This window comes from Diceros bicornis, chromosome 3, assembly GCF_020826845.1.
Source record: "Diceros bicornis minor isolate mBicDic1 chromosome 3, mDicBic1.mat.cur, whole genome shotgun sequence".
Taxonomy (NCBI): domain Eukaryota; kingdom Metazoa; phylum Chordata; class Mammalia; order Perissodactyla; family Rhinocerotidae; genus Diceros; species Diceros bicornis.
The window spans coordinates 47,308,559-47,334,116 of NC_080742.1; the positions used below are offsets into that span (position 1 = coordinate 47,308,559).

A 25,558-nucleotide genomic window follows, 5' to 3' on the forward strand; every position below is an offset into this window, starting at 1 on the left:
AGACTGATATCACAAGGTTGATTCACCAGATCAATGATATCTTTTATTCAATAGGGAAACTATCAGGACTTTGTAGTCTTACTTTACACACAGTTGTACCAAATGTGGTTATTTTGTAGCCTCTGAACATACTGGAAGAGAACCATACTGAATGACTAATAATAGCCGATACTAATATTACATTACTGTATGTCAGGCTCTTTTCTATGTGCTTTACATAGATTGATTAATCCTTGCAACAACTTTCTGAGGCATGGACTGTTATGAACCTTTTTACGTATGGAAAAATAGAGATACCGAGAGATGAGGTAATGTGTCTACAGTCTGTGCTCCGAAGCATGTTCTGTGTGGTAGGTGAGACAGGGCTCAGGCTCTCGACAGACTTGGGTTTGAATCCAGGTACCACCACTTATTAGTTTGTTGTGACCTTGATAAAGTTATTAACGTTCTCTAAAGCTTTAATTTCATCATCTCTGAAATGAAAATAATAACAAAACTCTCCTCATAGATTTATTATGAGTGTCATGTTACATAAAGTATATAAAGTGCTTAGCACAGTACCTGTCACGTACTCAGCTCTCAGGTGTTAACTGTTGGTATTAATATGTGGAGAGAAGAGCTAATAGCCAAATTAAAAAGCAAATGATGACAACTAACAGCAAGAAAGGGGAAAAAATATAAAATACAACTCTAGCTAAAAAAAAATGTCATCTAGGACTGTTTAATGTAGCGCAAAACAATCTGTGCCTTTCGATGAGCCCTGAGAGTATCATTGAATTAAAACAAAGTTTAGAGTAAATGTTCATAATCATGAACATGATCCTGAATGATCTATAAAATACTCAGTTGTGTTCAGTATATACTAACCAAGTAAGGAGGATCCATTATAGAATTTATGTGTTTTTCTTATGAACAATATGAATCCTGCAAGTCAATTTTTATACTCTTTTTAATTTGACCACCAAGGAATTGTCAACTCTCTCTTAATTACTGTGCAGAATTCTCTTTGCTGCATGTCTACATCTGCTACCCCTTTTCCTGATCTTATACATTAGTCTGTGTTCCCTGAGTCTGATTTTTTATTTAGTTGTAGTCTTCATTTTATTGTATTCCTATAAGCCACCTCAAATTCTTTATGGTCTGTCCCCACACTGAGCTTCTTTGGTGTGAAGTGTGCCTAATCATTTTGCCACTTAATCTTACCCAGCAAAAGCGATGCTTCCAGGTGTCATTTATATGTGGCCTGGTTTTTCAAATGTTTTGTCAGCTCCTAAAGAGGGGTGGATGGTTTCTTAAACCTAATACAAATGTATTACAATGTAATACAAACATAATAGAGTAAGGATTCCCTTGTATGCCTAACACAAGGTTGGGCAGAGTGTAGGTATTCTGTGATCGAAAGCTTTGGGTACTAGTATTTAATTTGGAAAAGATAAATCAGTTGCTAATGCTATTGCACTTGGATGGCACTACCCAATTGCTGTCCTCAAGCTGTGATGTCTGAACTCTGACAATTCAAGACTGAAAATTAGGTGGGATCTCTCCCACTGGATGTTAGCTTGAATTAAGAATTCTTTGGGTCTCAATTCTAAAGTGACTATGTTGGTTCAGATATAAAATTTTGGAATGCCTCTCTCTCTGACCTTTCTCTTATTCCATCTTTTCCCCACAGAGAGTTCTGGTTCACACCTCAGAGACAACTCGTCTTAGATATTTCGTAGAGTTGTTGCTTGAGAAAGGACAGCCGCTAATGCTAGTAGGAAATGCTGGAGTGGGAAAAACAGTCTTCGTAGGCGACACACTGGCAAGTCTCTCTGAGGATTACACAGTGTCCCGGGTGCCTTTCAACTACTACACAACGTCTGCAGCTCTGCAAAGTAGGTGTTCCTCCTGTTTATATTTCAGAAACAAGATCAGAGACCGTCAAGGGCGGGACATGCAGCCCAAAGACATGATCACTTTCTCTAGGCTTAGACATTTTGCTTAGGCCTCAGATGAATTTTTACTTACCATCATTCTGGGTAAATATACTTTGTTTAAATAGTATGGTTTGGCCTTTTATATTACTTATGGCTTTGTTTGGTTATTACTCTTTAGAACAGCAAGAATTTACATCAGTGATGTCCCTTGCTTTACCTCTAAACCGTTTGGTTACCTTTAATCAATTTCATGGAGCACTAGCCATATCAGTGTATACCCAAGCAAGAGTGGGTATACTCTTGCTCAAGTAAGGGATACTCAAGTAAGGGATCAAGTTAGGAAAAATTCATTCAAACTGTATCAATGAAATGACAGGCCGTGAGCTGTTAATTAAATCTTAGAAGAACTATAAGAATAATTTTAAACTGTTGAATAAATGTATCAATGTAATCAAAAGAACCACACATATTTTGGACATTCTGAGTTAGGAAGGGCACACGAAGTAGACGTGCAAAGTAGCGGAACAATAGTATAAAGAGCTGATATTGGTAGGTCTGTCACCCTGTCCAGCAGAGTAACAGGGTTATGTCGTGTGGAAAGGCAGTGAAACTCCCTGTTGTCCACTAGTTTATTAAACCTGTTGAGTTGCCCTGAATGTGGTTTCTGTGTTGTGTGTGTGAATGAACAAGTGTGTGTTGTTGCTGTTTTCTTAGCTATATCAGTGGATATTAATAATAAATCTTCTTCCTCACTGACATCATTAACTCAGCCAAGAGTGATTTTTCTGTAATCTCTTTCCTAATTCAGTTTGTCTTCCTTATCTTTGTGAATGGAACAGTTGAAAAGCTGACTCAAAAGTATTTCGTTCATTTCTCTAGCAAATATATATTATTTACTTTTTCCCAGACACTGTGTACAGTACATATTTTTAATTCACAGACACAGAAGAAGGGATCATTTTATCACTTGTAAATGGAAGATTTGGGCTACAATTCAATAGTTAGAACAAAGTATTTGACTGTGATATGAGTTCATCTTGCCAATTCCTGGAAGGGATACAGGCTTGCATAAGATTCAGAGATTGACTATTAGCATAAGGAATAGAAAGAGCCAGTGTACTCTAAAGAATGTTAGGATATCAAACCTTTGAGATGGGGTCGTTTGTGAGCAAGAAGAGGATTTAGGATAGAAGGATCAGCTTAAGCAGAGACATGAAAGAGAGAAAATTGTAGGACACAGTCAATGAATTGAGTCTCTAAGTTGACTGAAGTGTAGTGATTGGATAGAAGATAGAGAAAAGGCTGGAGTGGTGGGTTGGAGTTATATTGTAGATAGAGTGCCCAACTGTCTAGTTTGCCAAAAACTGGGGGGATTTTGGGGATATGGGGCTTTCAGTGCTAAAATGGGGATAGTCCCAGGCAACCTGGGATGATTGGTCACTATAACTGTAGAGAGAGCTGCGATGCGAGCTGAAGAGAACATATTGCATTTGGTAGGAAATGGTGAGCCATTGATGGGGAGCAAGGAACTGACAAGATGCAAGTTATACTTTGGGAGGAGAGATCAGAGGTGGGGAGCACAGTCCCCCTGAGTAGTGTACTAGCTGAATGTAATGTTGCCCTGGACTACAGTTGTAGAGGGAGAGGCGAAAAGGAAGAGACATGAGGTACCATTTACAGGCTGTGGTTGGGGAGATTGGGGACCAGGAGAAAAAGGTTACATTCAGGCTTTGCATTTGGCTCATTGGGAGAATGTTAATCCCATAAACAGGAGCACAGAAGGCAACGAGGAAGAGGTGGTTGTGAGTGGAGAAGAGGGAGGTTAAACTGAGTTTGGGAACAGGCATATTTGGTGTTGACTGAATATCCAGGTGCTATATCCAGGCTAATAGGAACTGATGTTCAGCAAGCATCTGGAAATATCCAGGCTGATAGGAACTCATGTTCAGCAAGCATCTGGAAATATCCAGGCTGATAGGAACTGATGTTCAGCAAGCGTCTGGAAATGTACGTCTGCTGCTTGGAAGAGGAGTTTGTTAGACTATTCATTATATGCTACTTTGTTCATTCATTCATTTGTTCATTTAACAAATTACTTATTTGTTGTGGTTGTCATCAGGAATACAGCAAAGAACATGATATAATTTCTCATCCTCAAGGTATTTATAGTCCGTTTGGAGAGTTGACAAGTGATAAGACATTACATCTCAGGTACATGCTGTTCAGGACTTTCTACACTCATGATTTTCTCTCAAACATATTGACACAAAGTCAGATAGGCACATGAAGAAATGTAACTTTATGTATACATAGGATAACATCTACACACAGTATCCTCTTGTACTTCTGCACTGCAATGGCCCAAGAGGAGAGGGGTGGGAGACTCTTGAGTGGTCCCCAGACTCTACTGCAAGGATAATAGAGAAGGACTGAGAGACCAGGCTTTGGCTGGACTGGCGGTGGTTCGTGTATTACAGTGGGTACAGGGGAGGAAAGTGCACAGATCAGCAATGGTGCTGTCTCAGATGGGATGGCCAGTGTGATATCACGATGCAGGCATTGACTCTCCAGGAAAGGAGAGGTGAGGTGAGCTCTGGCAACAGGAAGGAGGTTGGCAGGAGAGCATGACATAGCAGGAGTTGACCGGAGATATGTCCGTGGTATTAACCTGCAGAGAGGTGATACTTGAACCCATTGAGTGGATGAAATGGACAGAAGATGAGGAAAAATAAGAAAAAGGACTAAGGACAGAAGGTTACATTTTGTCTGATTGGTGGGCAGAATTTTTTATTTGTTGCAGGAATTCTTGAGAAACCTCTAGAGAAAAAAGCTGGTCGTAACTATGGTCCAGGAGGAAATAAAAAATTGGTTTATTTTATCGATGACATGAATATGCCTGAAGTGGACTTATATGGCACTGTTCAGCCTCACACTCTAATTCGACAGCATATCGATTATGGACACTGGTAAGCAATTCTCTGTATTTTATTCTCTGCTGAAATTTAATCATTAATATTATGGATAAACATTTAAAAATGGAATTACCCCAATTTCTTCCTATTCTGAGGAGCACTTTCTGTGATAGCTTTTGGGTTTCACTTTGTATCCCCATTTCATCATCTTAAATGGAATAGGTTTTCTTTGGAAGAGTTGGATTGAAAAGTATCCTAGAAACATAAACTGTCCAGTTTAAGCATTAAACTCTATAATACATTAACTCACACTAAATTACTTGGGAGAAGCTTGACCTTATTCTGTGGGATGTAACTATTTGGTAATATCTGGGTCTGTGATCCTTGCCATTAACTAGAGGGAAAGCCCCCAGCCTTGCTGTGGGTATTTCTAACCAGAAGTAGAGCTCCATGAGAATCAATAAGCAGTAATAGTTTGTATTGATTCAGCTCCAAGTGTTGATTCTGGCGTCAAAGGAGCTATGTAGCCTTCAGTTTTCCAAGCTCTAGTTTTTGTATCTCTGAGATATAAGGCTAACAAGCTCAACATTACAAAACAATTGTAAAGATCAAAGGAGACAATTTGTGATGAAGACTTTTATGAACTGGTGGATTTCGTTGTGTTGTCATCTTCAGTTTTTGGATTCAAGGCTCTGTTTTCTATCTTTCAGGTATGATCGACAGAAGATGATGCTTAGAGAGATCCACAGCTGTCAGTATGTCGCCTGCATGAATCCGATGGTGGGCAGTTTCACCATCAATCCTAGACTGCAGGTAGGGTGTTGAGGGCGCTCTCTCCAATAGCCCTAAGTATAATACTCAGGCATTGTAGAGCTTGAATCTTGGTGCTTTGGAGTACAAAGTAGGTCTCCTATTGGACATTTGGTTAAGCATCTACATTTTCTTTTTTTAATTAATAGACAATTTTTAGGTTTACAGAAAAAAACTGAAAGTACAGAGTTCCCATATACTCCTTCACTCCCCCACCTCATTTTACCCTATTATAAACATCTCACATTAGTGTGCTGCATTTCTTACAATTGATGAGCCAATACTGGTAAGTTATTATCAACTAAAGTCCAGTGTTTACATTAGGGTTCATTTTTTGTATTGTACATTCTATGGTTTTGGCAAATGTATAATGACGTATATCCACTGTTAAAATATCATACAGAATAGTTTCACTGCCCTAAAAAACCCCTGTGCTTCACTTATTCATCTATCCCCCACCCCCGACCCCAAATTCCTGGCAACCACTTGATCTTTTTATTGTCTCCATAGTTTTGCCTTTTTCAGAATGTCATATAGTTGGAATTATATAATATATAGCTTTTTCAGATTGGTTTCTTTTATTTAGCTTAAATATGCCTTTAAGGTTCTTCCATATCTTTTCATGGCTTGAGAGCTCATTTGTTTTTATCACTGAATGATATTCATTGTATGGATGTACCACAGTTTGTTTATCGATTCACCTATTGAAGGATGCTTGGTTGTTTCCACGTTTTGGCAATTATGAATAAAGCTGCTATAAACATTTATGTGCAAGTTTGTTGTGTGCATATAAGCTTTTTAATAATAACCACCACCAACAGCAACATATGCATAACAGCTGCATACAACAGTTAGTGTTACTTACTTATCTGAAGTCAGCTGGGGGTCAGCTAGGTGACTCTGATGATCTTGGCTGGGCTTGTTCACATGTCTGGGAGTTCACCGTCAGCTAATCTAAGGTGGCTTTGGCTGGAGTGATTGGGACAATGTGGCTCTGCTTCATGTGCCTCTCATCCTTCAGCAGGCTTGTAGAATTCATGGCAGAGGTAGAGCTTTAAGAGAGCAAGTGGAAACACTCAGGCCTCTGACTGTGACTGACACACTGTCACTTCCATCTCATTCTGTTGGCTCAGTCAAGTCTTATGGCCAGGCCCAGAGTCAGAATGGAAGGCACTACAAAGTTACATGGCAATGGGCATGAATACGAGGGAATGAAAATATAGGGTTTGGTTTGGTTTTGTTTTGTTTTGTTACAATCTACTGGCACCATTATTATCCCAATTTTATGCAGTTTCTTATATTTGCTTTTCTTTTCAGAGACATTTCACAGTGTTTGCATTCAACTTTCCATCCTTGGATGCACTAAACACCATCTATAGCCAAATCCTTAGTTTCCATTTCCAGCAGCAAGCATTTGGTCCGTCAGTTCTCAGGAGTGGCCCCACTTTGATCCAGGCAGCAGTCACATTCCATCAGATGATGACACGTTACTTTTTACCCACAGCTATTAAATTCCACTACCTCTTTAATCTGAGAGACCTGTCAAACGTCTTCCAGGTACCTTGATGGCTCTATGTTACGTGTCTTGGGTGGAGTAACGATTATAGTAATATTAATGGCATTTATTTATAGAACTTAGTTTACAACTATGCTACATACTTTTATGTGTATTCTTTCATTTTACAACATAAACTTCTCTATGAAGTAAGCATGGCAGGTTTATTATTCCCACTTTATCAGTGAGAGTAGTGGTTTCTCTCAGGTTGCATAGAGACTTAGCAACAGAAACAAGGATAGAAGTCTGGACTCCTTATTTAATTTATTCCAGATAAATATTTGAGTGCTTCATTTTGTGCCAAGTAAGAGGGATAACTTGTCATTTTTTCATACTTATGTGATGTGATTTTTAAAGGTACATCAAGAGAAATTACCATTTCTTAACTTGCTGGATTATTTTGCTTTGACATTGACACTTACCTTGCTTATACCTGGTAAAAGGACAGCGTTTATGTATTTGATTTAGAAAGGAAATTCCAAAGAGGGAATTTAAAACCTAGAATTTTTTAAAAATCCAACTAATGTGGTCTACTGTGTACCATAAAAGTAGTTGAAGTTATTTATGGCTTAAAGTTCTTTTGTGAGAAAGGTAGTAAACTGGCTAAGTATGCAAACTTCGTGAGACTTCTTTATATTTGGTGATTTTTGTTTCTTTATATTTTTATAACCCTCTTTTCTAAATCATCCCACAACTGCTTTAAAAAGCCATAACACTGTGTTAGACAGCAGCTTTCTAAGAATGTAGACCATTCCTTTTCATCTTTATATTTCTAGCACCTGCCTGAAAGACTGTGCTCAATAAAGTGTTGTTTAAGAGCAGATTTTTAATCTTAGAAGAAAAGGGAAGGAAGGCCATGGGGTGAGAGGCCTGCTCGCTATTCATATGCAGTCTGTCAGCTGCACCTGACACCACCAAATAATTGTTGAGCCTCTTGCAGCTAATTCTCTACAACTCCCTCGTCGTTCCCCCTCTGAGTCCCGAGCAAGCTGACCCTCTCCATGAGGAGTGGGTCTATATCAATCCAAGATATTGAAAGGCAGTGTCGAGGGAGCATGGGAGTCAAAATGTTTTGGTGCCGGTCCAGATCTACCCCACAGTGTGAATTTAGGCAATTTACTTTTGGTCTCATGTTCTTCATCTGTGGAATGAAAGGGTTAGATTAACTGATATCAAAGGATTTTAGAATAAAAAAATTATGGTCCTGTGACTTTTATGTTAGCTGTTTGTACTTTGGTTTTGGAAACTTCATCAGTTGGAAGACTTAATAGGCAGAAGTTCTCAGATGCGGTGTTTAGTTCCTCAGTTGGCTCTTGAAATAGTCTTAGCTGCATTCCTAAAAAAGGGTGTAATGATAGTAAAGTTTTAAATGTTGCTTCAGAGAGTAAAATTACTAATATATAGGTACTACTACTTATAATATTTCTTTTAACTCAAGAAATTGCTAAATTGCTACTATCTTGGAATGTCTTCACTTCTAAATTCTTAATTATTCTCTTTCTTGTCTTGTAGGGGATTTTATTTGCTTCTCCTGAATGTTTAAAGGGTCCAAGAGATTTAATACACCTGTGGCTTCATGAATCTTCTCGTGTTTATGGAGACAAACTGATAGACACAAAGGATATGGATTTGTTTCAGAAAAAATTGCTGGAAACTGCTAATAAATATTTCGAAGTAAGTTTATGAATGTTAGAGGTCACTGTTTTCTCTGGCACTGGTTGGTGTTGGGGCGGAAGTTAGATAAGAATGCTTACCTTGCTAAAATAGCCGTGATTCCAGAATATACTTGGTCTGTACTTGGTAACATTCCACCCATCTACTCATGGATTGATCTACAAGCTTTGCCCTTGCTAGGTCACTCTGCCTCCAGATGGATCATTCTGGATGGTTGACATGACCATATTTTTCTCTTCCTCCTCCTGCAGGGTGTAGACAGTCATATGCTGCTTCAGCAGCCCCTCATCTATTGCCATTTTGCTAATGGCAGGGAAGACCCCTGTTACATGCCTGTGAAGGACTGGGAGGTGCTGAAGACGATTCTAACAGAAACATTAGACAACTACAATGAACTAAATGCTGCCATGCCCCTCGTTTTATTTGAAGATGCCATGCAACACGTGTGAGTCCACTAGTTGTGATGCTTTTTCACAAAGTGAAAATGGCTGGGTATCCCTAGCTGTTGTTATTTTTCAATAGATCACATGAAGCACTCTGAACCATCAGTTCTTATCTATTGTTTGACATACAATATAAAACTGTAAGTGTCTCTATAAATTATGTCACAATCTTAATAACGTCTTACATAGGTACACTACTTTCTGAAGTGCTGTCACAGCCATAATTCTGTTTTAGTTCACTCTAGTCCTCTTAGGTAAGAATATTAAGAAATGGGAAGGTAAGTGACTTGTTCAAAGTCATAAAGTTCATAGATGGCAGAGACAGGATAGATTCAAACTGATTTTCATTGATTAAGCATGTTGATTGAATGCCTACTGAGTGCTGAACAGGAGCATTACCAGCCTGTTCAGTACTTCTATGCAAATTAGAAAAAAAGGGGGAGCATGTTTTCTTGGCAGAAAAGGGATTAGAAATTGCATATCATCTTAACCAAATTCCTTCTACAATGACCCTATTTCCAAATAAGGTCATATTCTGATTATGGCGGTTAGGACTTCAATATATGAATTTGAGGGGATACCATTCAATTAATAACACTGGCCTTTCTAACAAGTGATATTTGGGCAAAGATTAAAATAATGAAATCATGATTAAAAATAAGTCAGGAAAGAAGGAAGTATGAGAGGAAGGAAATCCAAACAGACAAAAAAGAGTGGAGAATTAACTTTTTAGAAGTTACTCTTTAAAATGTTTAGCCCAAGTGTCTAAGAAAAACTCCCCATTATCAGTTCTTATAAGCATGGTAAGTATTGATTGTTTTATCGATCCCTTTGTAGTTGCAGTCCTCTGGTGACACAGTTTTAGTTAGCATCTGTGACTGTAGTGTTAAGTGAATTATTAGTAACACTGTTTCTGGTTGGGTTGGTGTACACTGTGTGTGTGTCGTAGCTCATGTATGTCATGGCTCTGCCTCCCACTGATGCTGAGGGAAAGAGTCTTCCCATATAATCCTTCAACATGGGATTTGCAAGTGGCTAAAAAGGAAGGCTCTTTCTTTGACCAGGGATTATGAGCTAGAAGCTGATTTACTCAGCGTTAGAGATGATTTCAGAGCATGTCCTTGAGTATTATGGAAAGGGAGTTTGCCACTGACAGAATTTTGTGAGGTACAAACCTCAAGGAATACCTTAAAATGAAATGAAAACCCTGCTTTGTAACTTGGAGTTTCACTTGTGTCAGAGTAATTTTACACTTTACCAAGGTGGTTTTATTATGTGGTCATGTAAAGTAAAATTTAATGAAATGGCTGAGCTTGTCAAAATAACCTGTCTTTTGAGTTATGAAGATTTTCAGGAAATGCTCACACGTACTAGTCCGAGTATAAGTGACCCTAACTTCATTTTTTCAAAATGAAAAATCTTTAAAAAAAAAAATCTGTGTGAGGGGCTGGCCCAGTGGCGTAGCGGTTAAGTGTGCGCACTCCGCTTTGGCGGCCCAGGGTTTGCAGGTTCGGATCCCAAGTGTGGACTGACACACCACTTGTCAAGCCATGCTGTGGCAGCATCCCATATAAAGTAGAAGAAGATGGGCACGGATGTTAGACCAGAGCCAATCTTCCTCAGCAAAAAGAGGAGGATTGGCAATAGATGTTAGCTCAGGGCTGATCTTCCTCACAAAAAAAAAAAAAAAATGTGTGTGGATCATTCAGGGCCTGAAGTTTAAATTCATTTCAGAAAAGCAACCAAGAGCAAACACAATAGTGTCCAGTTTTTTGCACTTGGGTATCTATATGCTTATATTTTGTTTTTTCATATTTCTTCAACCATATTTTGATCATGTTAAAGACAACTTATTCCTAACTGTAAAATATAGCAATAATATAAATACCTCAAGCATTCAGAATCTCTTTGATAATATAGAACAAGGGGTTAGTTGGCCATGCTGTAAATTTATCTCTGTGATTCTAAATGGTTTCAGCAAATTTTCTGGAGTACTCAAGGCACAGGGAAAGCTTTGGTACAAAGGAAGTAAGAGTCCTATAAAGAGGCAAGTGTTCAATCTGCATGAAGTCAGTCACATGTGAGACGTTTGTTGATCCAAACAAATCTGTTCCTTCCAAAGTAATTCTACAGCAAAGGTTTCTGGCACAGACCTTCTCCCTTTGATGTCATCGTACGTGGATGCTGATGTGAAGTTGGGATCTTTGGGGGGCTGGCCCAGGGGCGTAGTGGTTAAGTTCTCGAGCTCTGCTTCGGCAGCCCAGGGTTCGCAGGTTCGGATCCCAGGCGTGGACCTATGCACCACTTATCAAGCCATACTGTGGCGTCGTCCCATATACAAAATAGAGGAAGATGGGCACGGATGTTAGCCCAGGGCCAATCTTCCTCAGTAAAGAGAGGAGGATTGGCAACAGATGTTAGCTCAGGGCTAATCTTTCTCACCAAAAAACAAATTTGAAGCATAGCTTAAAGGCCTTGGATATGTTGTCTTTCTTGAGTTTTGCTGGAGAATAATAAAGCAGCAAGTGAGTCCAAGATGTCACTAGCACAGGACAGTTTGTTAGGCAAGCCGTGCGAGGACAGATGCAGGCAGCATCTTTGTATGATGGGGCAACAGATGAATAAGGACTAAAGCTTTGAAATAAAGATCAGAATTGAGTGTCTAAATAGTTGTCCCAGGGCACTTTAGATTTCATGCTGCGGTGGCCGTGCTTTCTCTCACCAGATGTCGCATCAGCCGAATCCTCCGGACCCCTCAGGGTTACGCCTTCTTGATCGGAGTGGGCGGCAGCGGCAAGCAGAGCTTGTCACGACTGGCAGCTTACATTTGCAGCCTTGAGGTCTTCCAGATCACTCTGACGGAAGGCTTTGGAATCCAGGAACTTCGGGTGAGTAAGAGGTGATAGGCAGTGCTTCCCTCGTCTGCCCGGTGGATAAAGCGTAAGCAGGTACTGCGCCTGTGTCAGCTCTGACTCCCAGATTTGGCCAAGGCCTCCCCAACTACGGGAGAGGGGGAAAGCTCTTGAGAGGATTTAGTTACCTTTGGCTGTTTCTCCTTCATAGTCAGATTAGTAATAGTCAATTTCTATAAACGTTAATAGGTATATAAGCCCATAGACCTAACTCAGAAAATATTTTAATCGTTGCTTACACAAACATGTTTTTTCCTTTGCATTGACCACACCTGATATTCAACACTCTTAGCATTCCTGTGTGATATAGAAAAAGAAAAGATACTTCCTTTTAAAGTGCAAATAGATTTCTTCCACTTTGGGTAAGATTATGAAAATAAAATGTGAGGGGAATACTTTCAAGAAACTCTTATGTGTTTTTAAAATTTTGCTTTTTAATCACAACAGGACTTACAAAATAGTACTTAGAGTTGTGGCCAGTGCTATTTTAAACCAGGAAAAACAAATCACCTGCTTTCAATATTACTAAACAAAACTAAATAAATAAATAACCAAACAAAAACTGTTTTCAATGAAATAGTCATTGAAATGAGCAGAAACTTCCTTCACTGCGTGGCTTGACAGAGGCATCACGGAATTGCTTTTCACTCTATTAAAAGGGAGTTGTTCATCAGCAGCCTGTTTTCATCCCTGTGCTCCATTAAGCCACAAACATGACACTCATCATTATATGCCAGAAATGGAAGTGATGTCATGCCATTTGCCCTGGTAACGGGGTCACCGAGAGGAAAGAATATGTGAACAGAGGGAAAGTACAACATGCAGCTCTCACGTTGCAGTTATTCAATTCTGCCCAGCACTCACACACGTACTCCCAATGTCGCATCAGCATTTTAACAAAACATGAATGATGGCCTCCTTTCCTTACAGGTAGATCTTGCCAATTTGTACATCAGAACCGGAGCCAAGAACATGCCCACTGTGTTCCTGCTGACAGATGCCCAGGTTCTAGATGAGAGCTTTCTCGTGCTGATTAATGACTTGCTGGCGTCAGGTGATTAAACTAACACATTTCTTGAAAGATCTTCCCCAATGACAAATTATGTGTAGTTTCAGTGAACTTTAAAGAGAGATAATTTGTCTTTGAAATGTTTTCAGGGGCAGTCTTTGGGGAGAAACCTATAAACCTAACTAATTTGAGGTGTATTGCTTTCTTAGTCTCCTTACGGATGTGAGGTGTCTTGAAGGGGCCTTCAGTGAAGTAAATGTTATTCCTGCGTGTAAGAGTTTAGTGGATGTGTTCATCATAGCTTGTCCTCAGTGCGTTGTGTGTCTTGTAAACGCAAAAAAAGAAAAATGGCATTTCTGATTTCAAACTCTTACTTTATCATTTAAGCTGAACTTTGTATTATAAAGCATTTCAACTATTAAAACATCATATCTAAAATTTACATTGTGACAGTGTTTCAGTAATTCTACTCATTCCCTTGGGGGCAGGAGAAATCCCAGATCTGTTCAGTGATGAAGATGTAGACAAGATAATTTCTGGAATTCGTAATGAAGTTCGTGGTCTGGGCGTGGTGGACTCCAGAGAAAATTGTTGGAAATTCTTTTTGGCCAGAGTGCGACTGCAGCTCAAAGTAAGAAACACTTGCTTTACTTGCATATTATTTAAAACCTGCTGCTGGAACTATGATATGGTTCTATTTCAGGATTCATATTATGAGTTTGAATTTGCCATTCATTTTGTAAGGACATTTAGTCATTCATTTTGAAAGGACATTTGCATTTTTACATGCCTCTGTGTGGACTGTACCTTCCTCAAGTTTCCTGTGATGCTGAGCTCCTACAAGGCATTGTGCTGAGCAGACTGTGCACTCCTTGATTGCACTGGATGTGCTGTCTGTCCTTGAGGAGCTTGCACTATTACAGGAGATGGGAGACATCACAAATAATTGTGGTCCAGGACCAATTAAATGGTGCCGTTGGATTACGGAGGAGTGCAGCATCCTTCCTAACTGCAGTAGGCCCTCCTGGCGCAAGTGATGTTCCAGGTGTCAAGTGTGGATTGCAATTCATGGCAAAGCAATGGGGTGGGAAGAACTTTCAGGGAGAGGAAATGGTATTTACATAAGAGTAAAGATAGATTGTACAGTACGTATCTGGAGATACTCAAGAAAGCTCTAAATGACTGGAACATAGACTTCCTATTGGGATAATGATGTGGATCAGGCTGGGAAAGTAAATTGGGATGGGGTAAGGGGTTTATAAATCATTAAGGGAGCAGTGGGAGAGGTCTGAATTAAGGAAGTGAATTACGTCAGTACTTCAGGGCAAATAATTTACGAATATTACTCAGATGATCTGAGGCTCAACCCAAGCTTCTCCCCATATACTACTCTATGCTTCATTGTAGCTTATAGAGATATAATATAACCAAATAACAGCAGCAGTAAGGATCAAGTATTATAAGAAAACAAGAAACACCTCCAAACTCATGGCAGGAAGCCAATTTAAGGAAAATGCAGGCTTCCTGGTATAGAAACGGTTAGTAACCTAGGAAAGTTACTACGTTGCTATTCCTGGTATTCCACGCCTGTCAAGTGAGTCACAGGCCCCAGGGCTGCCATAGCGCCTGGAGGACACAAGGAAAAACGGTGGGGAGTGGCATTAGCCGTGAATATACCTCTGCTTGGAGTACAGAAGAATTGTAAGGTTCTCCTCTGCCCTACTGCTTCAGATTCCGCATTAATCTTACTGAGCAATTCTGGGCTGAGGTTAGAAGATAGAATTTACGGTTCAGTTGCCCAAAGAGTTTTCTCTCCATCAAAAATGTGACTAAGACTATCTTTGCCAGTTTGTAACAAGGCCAGGGATTGCTCCCTGTTCCATTGTGGTATATTTGGAACAAATTTTCTTTATGAAATGGGAAAACAAGTACAATAATAGAATTTGAGATAGCAATGTTATAAATCACTGGCTGTCAAAGTGTGTTCCTCAGAGCAACAGAATCAACATCACCTAGAAACTTTTTTAAAATGCAGATTCTCCAGTCCCACCCTAGTCAGAAACTCGGGGTGGGGCCCAGCACTCTCTGTTTTAACAAGCCCACCAGGTGATTCTGAGGCACGCTGGAATTTTGAGAACAGTTGTTAAAAATAATGCTAAAATGAGCGTCCTTTACATATATCTTTTATACACAACTTTGCTTGCTTCTGTAAGATAAATTCCTAGAAGGCAAATTGCTGGGTTCAATAGATACAGCTTATGGGTTTAAAATATGCCTGCAAATTCTGTGACGCTCTTCTTACTCACAGGAGGGATCTAAGTCCTCTCTCCTTGAATCTGGGTGGGCTCATGACTCCTTCAGCTAATAGAGTATTGCACAGTACAGCAGAAGTGATGCTGAGTAACTTCTGAGGCTAAGTCATAAAGGGCTCACTTTTCCATTAAATTTTACATGCTTTTGTTTATAAGAGTTCTGTGTAAATTAAGCCATTAGTCTTATATATGTGTTTCATATATCTTTATTATTCTATCATTTGTCTTTTAAATGTATATATGGTACATATTTGTTTATTTGTTTATAACTTTCAAGTTTTAACATTAGGTTAATCAGTATTTTCCTTTATGGATTTGAGTTTGCTTATAAATTTAGGAAAGTCTTTTTCTCTCCAAGATTAGAAAAACTCTTCACTAGAAGCAGTTGGAATCCAATTGGGCAACAAATAAGAGAATATCCAGGAACAATTCCTCAAAGCCTCTCCCATCACTGAGTCCAGACTGGCTCAATAATCCCGACAGACCCATGCTTTCCCATCTTTCTCTTCTACCGGTGCTCATCCTGATGCCTCCTGCCTCATGATCACAGAATGCATGCGGTAGGGCCTCTATTCCAGGCAGGAAGAATGAAGAGGAAGAAGGCGTGGGGGCTTTCTGTATCAGAAAACCACAGCTTCCCCACAAACCCTAAGCTGATGTCTTACTGGCCACAAGTGTGTCACAGGCCACCTCTACCTATCAGGGAGTCTGGGGAAGTGAATACTCGATCTTGTCACGTGGCTTTTTTGAATAAAGTTGGAAGTGGATTTTGGAATAGCAGCAGTAACAGCCATTCCAGGACCTGCATACTTTCATGCTTTATGTTTAAAACTATACTATGTCTGGAATATGTTTATTGTTATATGTGGTGAAGAGCGAGCTCAGAGGTTTCAGGTTACTTTTATCCAAAAAGATACCTTTTTATCTCAACACCATGTACTTCTTCCTTACTGATTTAAAGTACTACCTTTATTATATGCCAAATAGCCATATTAATTGGGTCTATTTCCAGATGCTCTATTCTCTTTTCTTGATGTCTTTCTACTGCTGATCCCAGCTTTGTACTGTGTAAATTATTAAAGCTGTATTATACATTGCTATATCTAATATCTAATTGCTCGTTCTTATCTAGTTTTTTGTTGTTCTCACATGTTTATATGTGGATAAACAGCAGAATCATTTTCTCAAATTCTAAACACATTCAGTTTTAATTTTGATTGAAATCATGCTGAAAGTTTAGCTTAGAGAGAATTTAATCTTTATGATATGAATCATTTATTGTTTTGTAGAAGGAATATTTCTTTCATAAAGTTTTCCGGTGGTGTATTGTTTGCAGTACCTGCGAGAGCTATTGATTTTTAATTTTACAACCAGCTACCTTACTGCCTCTCTGATAGTTTCTATTAGTTGGCTGATATTATATAGCCTGCAGGTAATGATATTTTGTGTTTCCTAATATTCTATTTATCTGCTCTCCTCCCTCATTGCATTGGTAAATCTACAGGAGAGTGTTCAATAATTATGGTGATAGGAATTTGTCCTGATTTTTACATTAATGTGGGTGTTTCTAATGTTTCACTACTATGTCTTATGTTGGCTTTTGATTTAGGATATATATCTTGACAAGGAAGTATCTACCTATTAAATTCCTTTTCAGCATCTATTGAGATAATTATATGGTTTTTCTCCTTGAACTTACTAATCTTCATATAGTACAGATTGATGTACAGAAGTTTTATGTTTTTATATTGTTAAATCCATCAGTCTCTTCCTTTAGGTGTTTCCTTTGATTCTATGCTTAGGCAGGCCTTACTGAGACTGAGATCAGTTCTATATTCATCTTTGTTGTTGTCTAGTCCTTTTCTTATTCTCCTTGTTTAGTATTTACCTTGATACAAGCTAGAATTTACTTTGGAGTTAGATAGGGATCATTTTTCCTCCACTGTCACAGGATTACTAATTGAATAATCTCTCTCTTCCCTACTAAAATGAGTAGGAGGGTTTTTTTTGGTTTTGGTTTTTGATTTTCAATGCTCAGGAGGAATAGGATATCTCTTTCAAATACTCCTGATCCTTCTTGGCCTTGTCACTGAGTTTTCTGCATCATGAGAAAGGTTAGTGGTCAGCATCTTACCCTGAGGGAGAAATAATGGCAAAGAAATGGGTCACCTTTTATTAGAAAATGGCAGCTTCTTTTTCTTCATCCATATATATTACCCTCAAATCCTTCAATTTTTTTTTAAAGAATTCTAGGTTGCTCTATATTAGTTTCATATATTGTGATGTTCACCAGCATGTACTGAAGACTTAGAATTTCTGATAAGCTGACCATATTGCATATGGTCCTAGCTGGGCAACATGGGAAGCTAAATGTGTTACAAGGGTTGATGAGCACACCTGGCAGGTCAAGCTAAATGATGTGAAGTTGCCACCCCATTACCCATGCTCACCAACCAAAGCCAGTTCCCATTTGGAATGCAGGGGCAGTACGAACCTGTTGGCGTGCAAAATGTGACCTCTGAGTCCCACAGGGCAGTTCCCATTAATGATGGTCAGATGTGTGTCCTTGGATTGCCTGGAATAAGCCAATGAATAAATGCCAAATGCCTTCTCTCCTTCACATTTGTATATGTGCATCTTTTCCTATGTAATTCTCTTCTTGTAACTAGAGTATAGTACTTTCATCTTCTCTCCTGCTGAGAGAAGATGGTTCACTTTAGTGAACCCCAAAACTTCTCTTTCTTGCCTTTCATCCTGGCCATCTGATGCCATAGGGAAAAAGAACATCTGATGTATGTAGCAGCCCCTGATTCTTTCCCAAGATTTTAGATATCTGTCTTGTTATCTATCTACTTAGGTGGAAGCGTGTATATATATCTCATATATATATTTTCTTCTTATAGTTCTGTATTTTTAAATATATATAGAGAGATCCATTTCTGATAATATAAGAAATATGTTTATCGTAGAGAATTTAAAAATACAGAATCATATACAGAAAATAAAAACTATGCTTAGTTATATGGCCTAGAGATAACTACTGAAAACATATTGGTATATTTCCTTCCAGTTTTCTATGCTTCAGATATTTTTAGGAAGAGGTGCTGTATTTTACCATATATGTTCTTGTATAAATCCCTTTGTTTCAGGTTATTCCTTTATCTTGGCCTATTCTCTTATTACGGGTTTCTGTAATTTTCTTTCCTTCTAGAGTTTCCTTTTGAAAGTCTGAGCACGTTTTAATCCTTTTCTTCAGGTTCTTATATTAAATTAACTTCAGTGGAATTAACTTCATTTCAGTCTGCTGGATGCTTTATTATTTTTCTTAGTATTATAGTATTTTTTCCTCAGGGCCAAAGTAGGCTTTTTTTCTTCTTCTTCCTTGGATTGGAAGAGAGAGCAATTCATATCTGAGGTTTGGCAATGGACAATGTGGTTGATTTGCTTTTGGCTCATACTGCAACACATCTAGGGAACCTGACAACTCAACAGAGATGCTGAGCAACACTCATATCTCAGCATCAGATTAAAACGGTAACACATAGCATAAGCTGAAAGACTTAAGTACTCACACAAGTTATTTCCATGATATATCTGATCTTGTATAAAAATCTCAAATACTCACCTATCCAGTAGAAAGTCAGATGTTGAGAAACCTTACCCTCATGTGATTGTAAAGTCAAGTATCTTCAGATCTACCTCTGGTTGATGGGGAGAGAACCCGGCTTCTCTTCCCTTATATGGATGGCTGTGTAGGATGTCTTTATCATTGAGAGGTGCTGTCTTCTATCCCTCCTGCCCCTCATTCTGACACTTTCATTGATGGAGAACAAGAAACACTCCAAAGGCTAGCTTGCCCACTGCCAGTTCCAGGCTCTGTCAGTCTCTGCCCTGCCAACAACGTTCTGCTTGTCAGGACAACACCTCTCTGAATACAATGCTCTTGCTCTTGTCCTCACATTTTTTTTATATTATTCAATCTAAGTAGAATGAAAAGAACTTCAGAGAGAGATGAAAGGTGAGACTTTGTATCCTGTATCTGAGGTTCACTGTCTTTGAAATTTCATAAAACAGCAAAACCTCAAAAAAATAGGATGCAGATATTAATATTTTATTTTGCCCAGAAGAATTTTTTTAACTGCCAACTATTTACTCATTCACCTATCCCTTGAGCATTTAGAAAATATTTATTGAGTGCCTGTGGTGCGCTAGGGCCTGGGAATGTGATAGTGAACAAGAGCCAGCACCTGCCCACCTGGAGCCCACCTCATGTTGGGAAGACAAGCATCAACTCCCAAATTGCACAATCAGTCTACAATTAACGGCTGTGTATATGAGAGATAAGGGGTGTATAAGATAACAGAACACAGGGCAGTAAAGGTTTCATTGAGGGAAAAATGATTATGAGGCGTCTCAAAGTGTGAATAGAAGTCATCTCCCTTGTTGCATATTATAAAAGAAAATTTTAACACCAGAAATGAAGGGCTTAATCCTAGAATAAAGGACTTCCCTTTAAATTGAATAAACTTTACATTTTGAAAAGCATGTTCATATTTTTCACATTATGCTTACATTTGGATCTGGGATTTGCCAGCCCAGTATGGGGCTTGTTGTTGCAACTGCCCATGTGTATAGTTACCAGATAGTGTCAGCAGAAATGCTGACTACCCTACTAGCGGATCAGCACAGATCATAACATGGTTCAAATACGCACCTATTCAGTAGATCATCAGGCATCTGATTTTCTGTTTAAATACTAACAACAACACTATTATACAAGGTTATGGGGCTGCAAACTGGCCTGGAAAGTAGTGTGTGGGCAGCGCATGCCCTGAAAACAGGGCAGCTGAGATGAGGAAATATACTCCTCATATATACCTAGGAATACATAGTAGGGAATATATAGTGGGGAGTGTAACTCCTACTGTCTTTTCTCCTCAGGAATGGATTTGCTCTTTGCTATCTATTGGGATTCCATGTATAATTTCTTTATGAATTGAAGAGTTTGGTTTAAAAAAAAAACAGAAAAAGAAAAGAATTAAAACTCCCCATTGTGAAACATTACCTCTTGTAAAAATCTGTACTGACAAATATTCACAGGTAAAAGGCCATGGGAATGATTCTATTGTGAGTTACCTAAAAAGAAAATAAATATAAAAATGTATTGAATGTGTACATGTTGAATATGCTGTTGGATCTCATAAAAATAATTGAAATTAAAAGGTTATTAGATGGAGAGATGACACAGGAAGATAGAAGAATGATAAGTGATGTTAAAACAGTCAAACTGGGGAAAGTTTCTACACTAATCCTCCATTCCTGTGAGGGTTCTCTCAGTAAGATTCAGATCTTATCATTCTTGAAAAATACTGAGACTTTTGAGGATAAATGCAAATCTAAGTTATGGATAGAAGCTTGTGAAGTTAATATGTGGGAGGGTTACTTCTGAGAGTAAACTATATCAACTGGAAAAAAAAATACAGAGTGACAGTAGCAATTCAAATTTCCATTACAAGAGGAAAGGACTGAGTGCTGTTAGTGATATACAAATAAGTATGTACTTACAATGGGATCTTATCTAAAAGAAATTGAAACAGATTACAAAGCACAATGAAAAGTGGATTATTGCAAATGAGTCATAACACCTGGGTAGGGGAAAAAAGGGAATAGAAAATTCTATAGTATGGATTCCAAAAGCAATTTCCTGACATCCAAATGTTAGAGCTGTAGGAAAGACATAGATGGTGATTTCAGGGCTCACTTTTTACTTGTGAGAATTTGCTTTTAGAAAAGAGCACAGCTGTCTGAGGCATTTTTAACTTTATTTTCTTAGCCAACTTTTCTTTCCAATCCACTGCTGGGAACTAGCTTAAGCCAGTTTGGTCATTTGCAATTGTCAGGAACTGTTTGAGGGGGCTATATTTCCCTGACCTTCAATCCTTAGAGGTTACATAACACCTGTTCAGGTGAGGGGGGGGATCTCCCCAAATCTCCCAACTCAAGGTGTGCTTCAAGGAAAGGAAGTCTTAGACTGAACTCAGCTGCACACACAGTTTATGTGTAGCACGTAACTTAAAATAAGTCTTCAAGTCTTAAAACCTGCTCTGTGAGCTTGTTGCAATCGCAGCTCTCTCCTTTTAGGAACCTGACTAGCCCTCATTGGAAGGTCATTTGGGGCAGATATGGCAATATTGTGATGGTAGGATTCTGCTGATCTTCTCATTAGAGTCACATAAAAAGATAGAATCTCTCCATAAGCTGTTTATTACAGGACTGGTCCAAATCCAAAGTGTAAAGAGCCAAGGGTATAACTACTGGGATACTTCAATATCTAGCTTTTCCTATTCTGTTCATACAGTGGTGGAGATGCAAGTACAATATTTCTATTTTCCTCAGATATTTTGAACACTACTCTTTTCATCAATGAAAAATTATATCCAGTATTCATGATGCTAACTAACCAACCGTTTATGTTGATGGGAGAAGTTAGCTAAGAACTCAGGTAGCTAACTTTGCAGTGTGGACTTTCATTAGAGTATGTGAAATGCTGGTTGAGAATCCCTAGCCTGTGTAGTCTCTATTGGTTTACTTCAGATATTAACCAACGGCCCCAAGGTATAAAATGAGTGTTGACATGTGTATCATACTAGACTGAAGTATTTCAAACGTAAATTATACAGGACCAGATGGCCTCACTGGTGAATTCTCCCCAATATTTAAAGAAAAATTAATACCATGTCTTCTCAAACTCTTACAAAAAAGAGAAGAGATGGGAACACTTTTTACAAGGCCAGCATTACCCTGAAACCAAAGCCAGACAAGGATGCCACAAGAAAAGAAAGTCACAGGCCAATATACCTGATACATATATGCGAAGACTTTCAACAAAATATTAGCAAACTGAATTCAAAGGTACATTAAAAGTACATAGACTATGATCAAGTGGGATTTATTCCAGGGATGCAAGGATGGTTCAACATCTGCAAATCAAACAATATGATACACCACATTAACAAAATGAAGGATAAAAATCATATAATCATCTCAATAGGTGCAGAAAAAGCATTTGACAAAATAAAACATCCATTTATGATTAATAAAACTCTCAACAAAGTGGGTACAGAGGGAACGTACCTCAACATAATAAAAGCCGTGTTGGAAAAGCACACAGCTAACATCATACTCAATGGCGAAAAGCTGAAAGCTTTCCCTCAAAGATCAGGAACGAGAGAGATGCCCACTCACAGCTTTTATTCAACATAGTACTGGAAGTCCAAGCCAGGACGATTAGGCGAGAAAAAGAAATGAAATGTATCCAAATCAGAAAGGAAAAGTGAAAATGTCTCTATTTGCAGATGACATGACCTGATATGTAGAAAACCCTAAAAACTTCACTAAAAAACTGTTAGAACTAATAAATTTAGTAATGTTGCAAGATACAAAATCAATACCCAAAAATCTGTTGCATTTCTATACACTAATAATGAACTATCAGAGAAATTAAGAAAACAGTTTCATTTACAATGGCATCAAAGAGAAGAAAATACTTAGGAATAAATTTAAAGAGGTGAAAAATCTATATACTTAAAACTATAAGAGAATGATGAAAGAAATTGAATACAACAAATGGAAAGACATCCCATGCTCATGGATTGGAAGAATAAATATTGTTAATATGTCCATACTACCCAAAATGTCTACAGATTCAATACAATCCTACCAAAATTCCGATGGCATCTTCACAGAAATAGAAAAAATAATCCTAAAATTTGTATGGAATCTCAAAAGACCCCGAATAGCGAAAGCAATCTTGAGAAAGAAGAACACAGCTGGAGGCACTTCCTGATTTCAAACTATATTATAAAACTATAGTAACCAAAAAAATATGGTATTGACGTAAAAACAGATACATAGATCAATGGAGCAGAATAGACAGCCCAGAAATAAACACATACATGTATGGTCAATTAATTTTCAACAGAGCAGCCAAAAATATACAATGTGGAAAAAATAGTCTCTTCAATAAATGACATTGGGAAAACTGGATAGCCACATGCAAAAGAATGAAACTGGACCACTGTCTTACACTTTAACAAAAATCAACTCAAATGGAATAAAGACTTAACTGTAAGACCTGAAACCATAAAACTCCTAGAGGAAAATATAAGGGGTAAGCTCCTTGACAGGGGGTCTTGGTGATGATTTTTTGGATTGGACACCAAAACCAAAGGCAACAAAAGCAAAAATAAACAAATGATATTGTATCAAACTAAAAAGCTTCTGCTCAGCAAAGGAAACCATCAACAAAATGAAAAGGCAACCTATGGAATGGGAGAAGATATTCGCAAACCACATATCCAATAAGAGGTTAATATCCAAAATATACAAGGAACTCATACAACTCAATAGCAAAAAAGCCAAATAACCTAGTGGAAAATGGGCAAAGGACCTGAATAGACATTTTTTCAAAGACGACATACAGATGGCCCACAGGTCCATGAAAAGGTGCTTAACATCACTACTCATCGGGGAAATGCAAGTCAAAACCACAATAAGATATCACCTCACACCTTTTAGAATGGCTATTATCAAAAAGACAAGAAATAACAAATGCTGGCAAGGATGTGGAGAAAAGGGAACCCTTGTGCACTGTTGGTAGGAATGCAAACTGGTGTAGACACCATGCAAAACAGTATGGGGTTCCTCAAGAAATTTAAACTGTATTACTATATGATCAAGCAATCTCACTTCTGGTTATATATCCAAAGGAAACAAAACCATTATCTTGAAGAGATATTTGTGCTCCCATATTCATAGCATCATTATTCACAGTAGCCAAGGTATAGAAACAACCTAAGTGTCCATCAATGAATGAATGGATCAAGAAAATGTGAGATGTATATAAACACACATACATACATACACATACACAAATACAATGGAATATTATTTAGCCTTAAAAAAGAAGGAAATCCTGTCATTTGTGACAACATGGATGAACCTTTAGGGCATTATGCTAAGTGAAATAAGCCAGACAGAGAAAGACAAATACTGCATGGTATCACTTATAAGTGGAATCTAAAAAATAAAAAAATCATAGAAACTCATAGAAACAGAAAGGAGAAAAGTGGTTGCCAGGGGGTAGGGGGTGGGGGAAATATGGAGAGATTGGTAAAAGGGTATAAACTTTGAGTTATAAAATGAATAAGTTCTGAGGACCTAATGTGCAGCATGGTGATTATGGTTGACAAGACTATATTGTATAATTGAAATTTGTTAAGAGAGTAGAACTTAAATGTTCTCACCAAGAAAATAAATAAATAAATAAAATGGATTTGTTAATTGACTCAATGGGGGGAATCCTTTCACAGTGTGTATAAAATCATCTCATTGTACACTTTAAACATTTTACAATTTTGTCAATTATGCCTCAATAAAGCTGAAAAAGTAAATTATTGACAACGTAACACCCTTTTTTTAATCATTTATTGATCTTTGTATTTCTTATAAATCCTCTGCTATGTTAATCTCTCATGAAATTCAGGGAAATTTAATAGGAACATTATCCAGGATGATTTCCCCCACAAGAATGTTCCTTGAGGCAACAACTTGAGTTTACTCCAGGTCATCTATAAAGTGTGGAGACTATTTTAGAAAAGAACAGAATAACTGACGGTTTCCAGGCATTAGTATGGGCTCTTGGAAGGACTATTACCAACGAAAGCTGGATGGCAGGAGAAATTCTGTGCTAGATTTCTAGCAAAACTAGACATTACTGAACAGTAAATTGGGTCAATAATTGCACTCCTCAAGCCTAGTGTAATACCGTCCTTTCCCTTCTTAGAAAGTACTAACGAACAAGTATATTAGATGATAGAATTTAGGTTATTAATGATCATCTAATTTATTTAAAATTCTCTAAATTTTCCATTTTACTCTGTATATAGATAGAGACTTAGATTCTATGAGTATTTCACCAACTGCAGACACATTGAAACTGTCAATATTTCAT

The 25,558-nt window shown here is 38.1% G+C and overlaps 1 protein-coding gene across 1 annotated transcript in view; it reads left to right on the top strand.

The window, feature by feature from the left end:
• Positions 1 to 25,558, top strand: part of DNAH11 (dynein axonemal heavy chain 11) — a 311,121-nt gene that overhangs the window by 170,023 nt on the left and 115,540 nt on the right. The window contains exons 47-55 of the mRNA XM_058534426.1: positions 1,673 to 1,877; positions 4,720 to 4,885; positions 5,542 to 5,644; positions 6,959 to 7,198; positions 8,709 to 8,870; positions 9,122 to 9,315; positions 12,039 to 12,201; positions 13,156 to 13,279; positions 13,723 to 13,865. Coding sequence (XP_058390409.1) covers positions 1,673 to 1,877; positions 4,720 to 4,885; positions 5,542 to 5,644; positions 6,959 to 7,198; positions 8,709 to 8,870; positions 9,122 to 9,315; positions 12,039 to 12,201; positions 13,156 to 13,279; positions 13,723 to 13,865 — 1,500 coding nt within the window. The remainder of the gene's footprint in view (positions 1 to 1,672; positions 1,878 to 4,719; positions 4,886 to 5,541; positions 5,645 to 6,958; positions 7,199 to 8,708; positions 8,871 to 9,121; positions 9,316 to 12,038; positions 12,202 to 13,155; positions 13,280 to 13,722; positions 13,866 to 25,558) is intronic.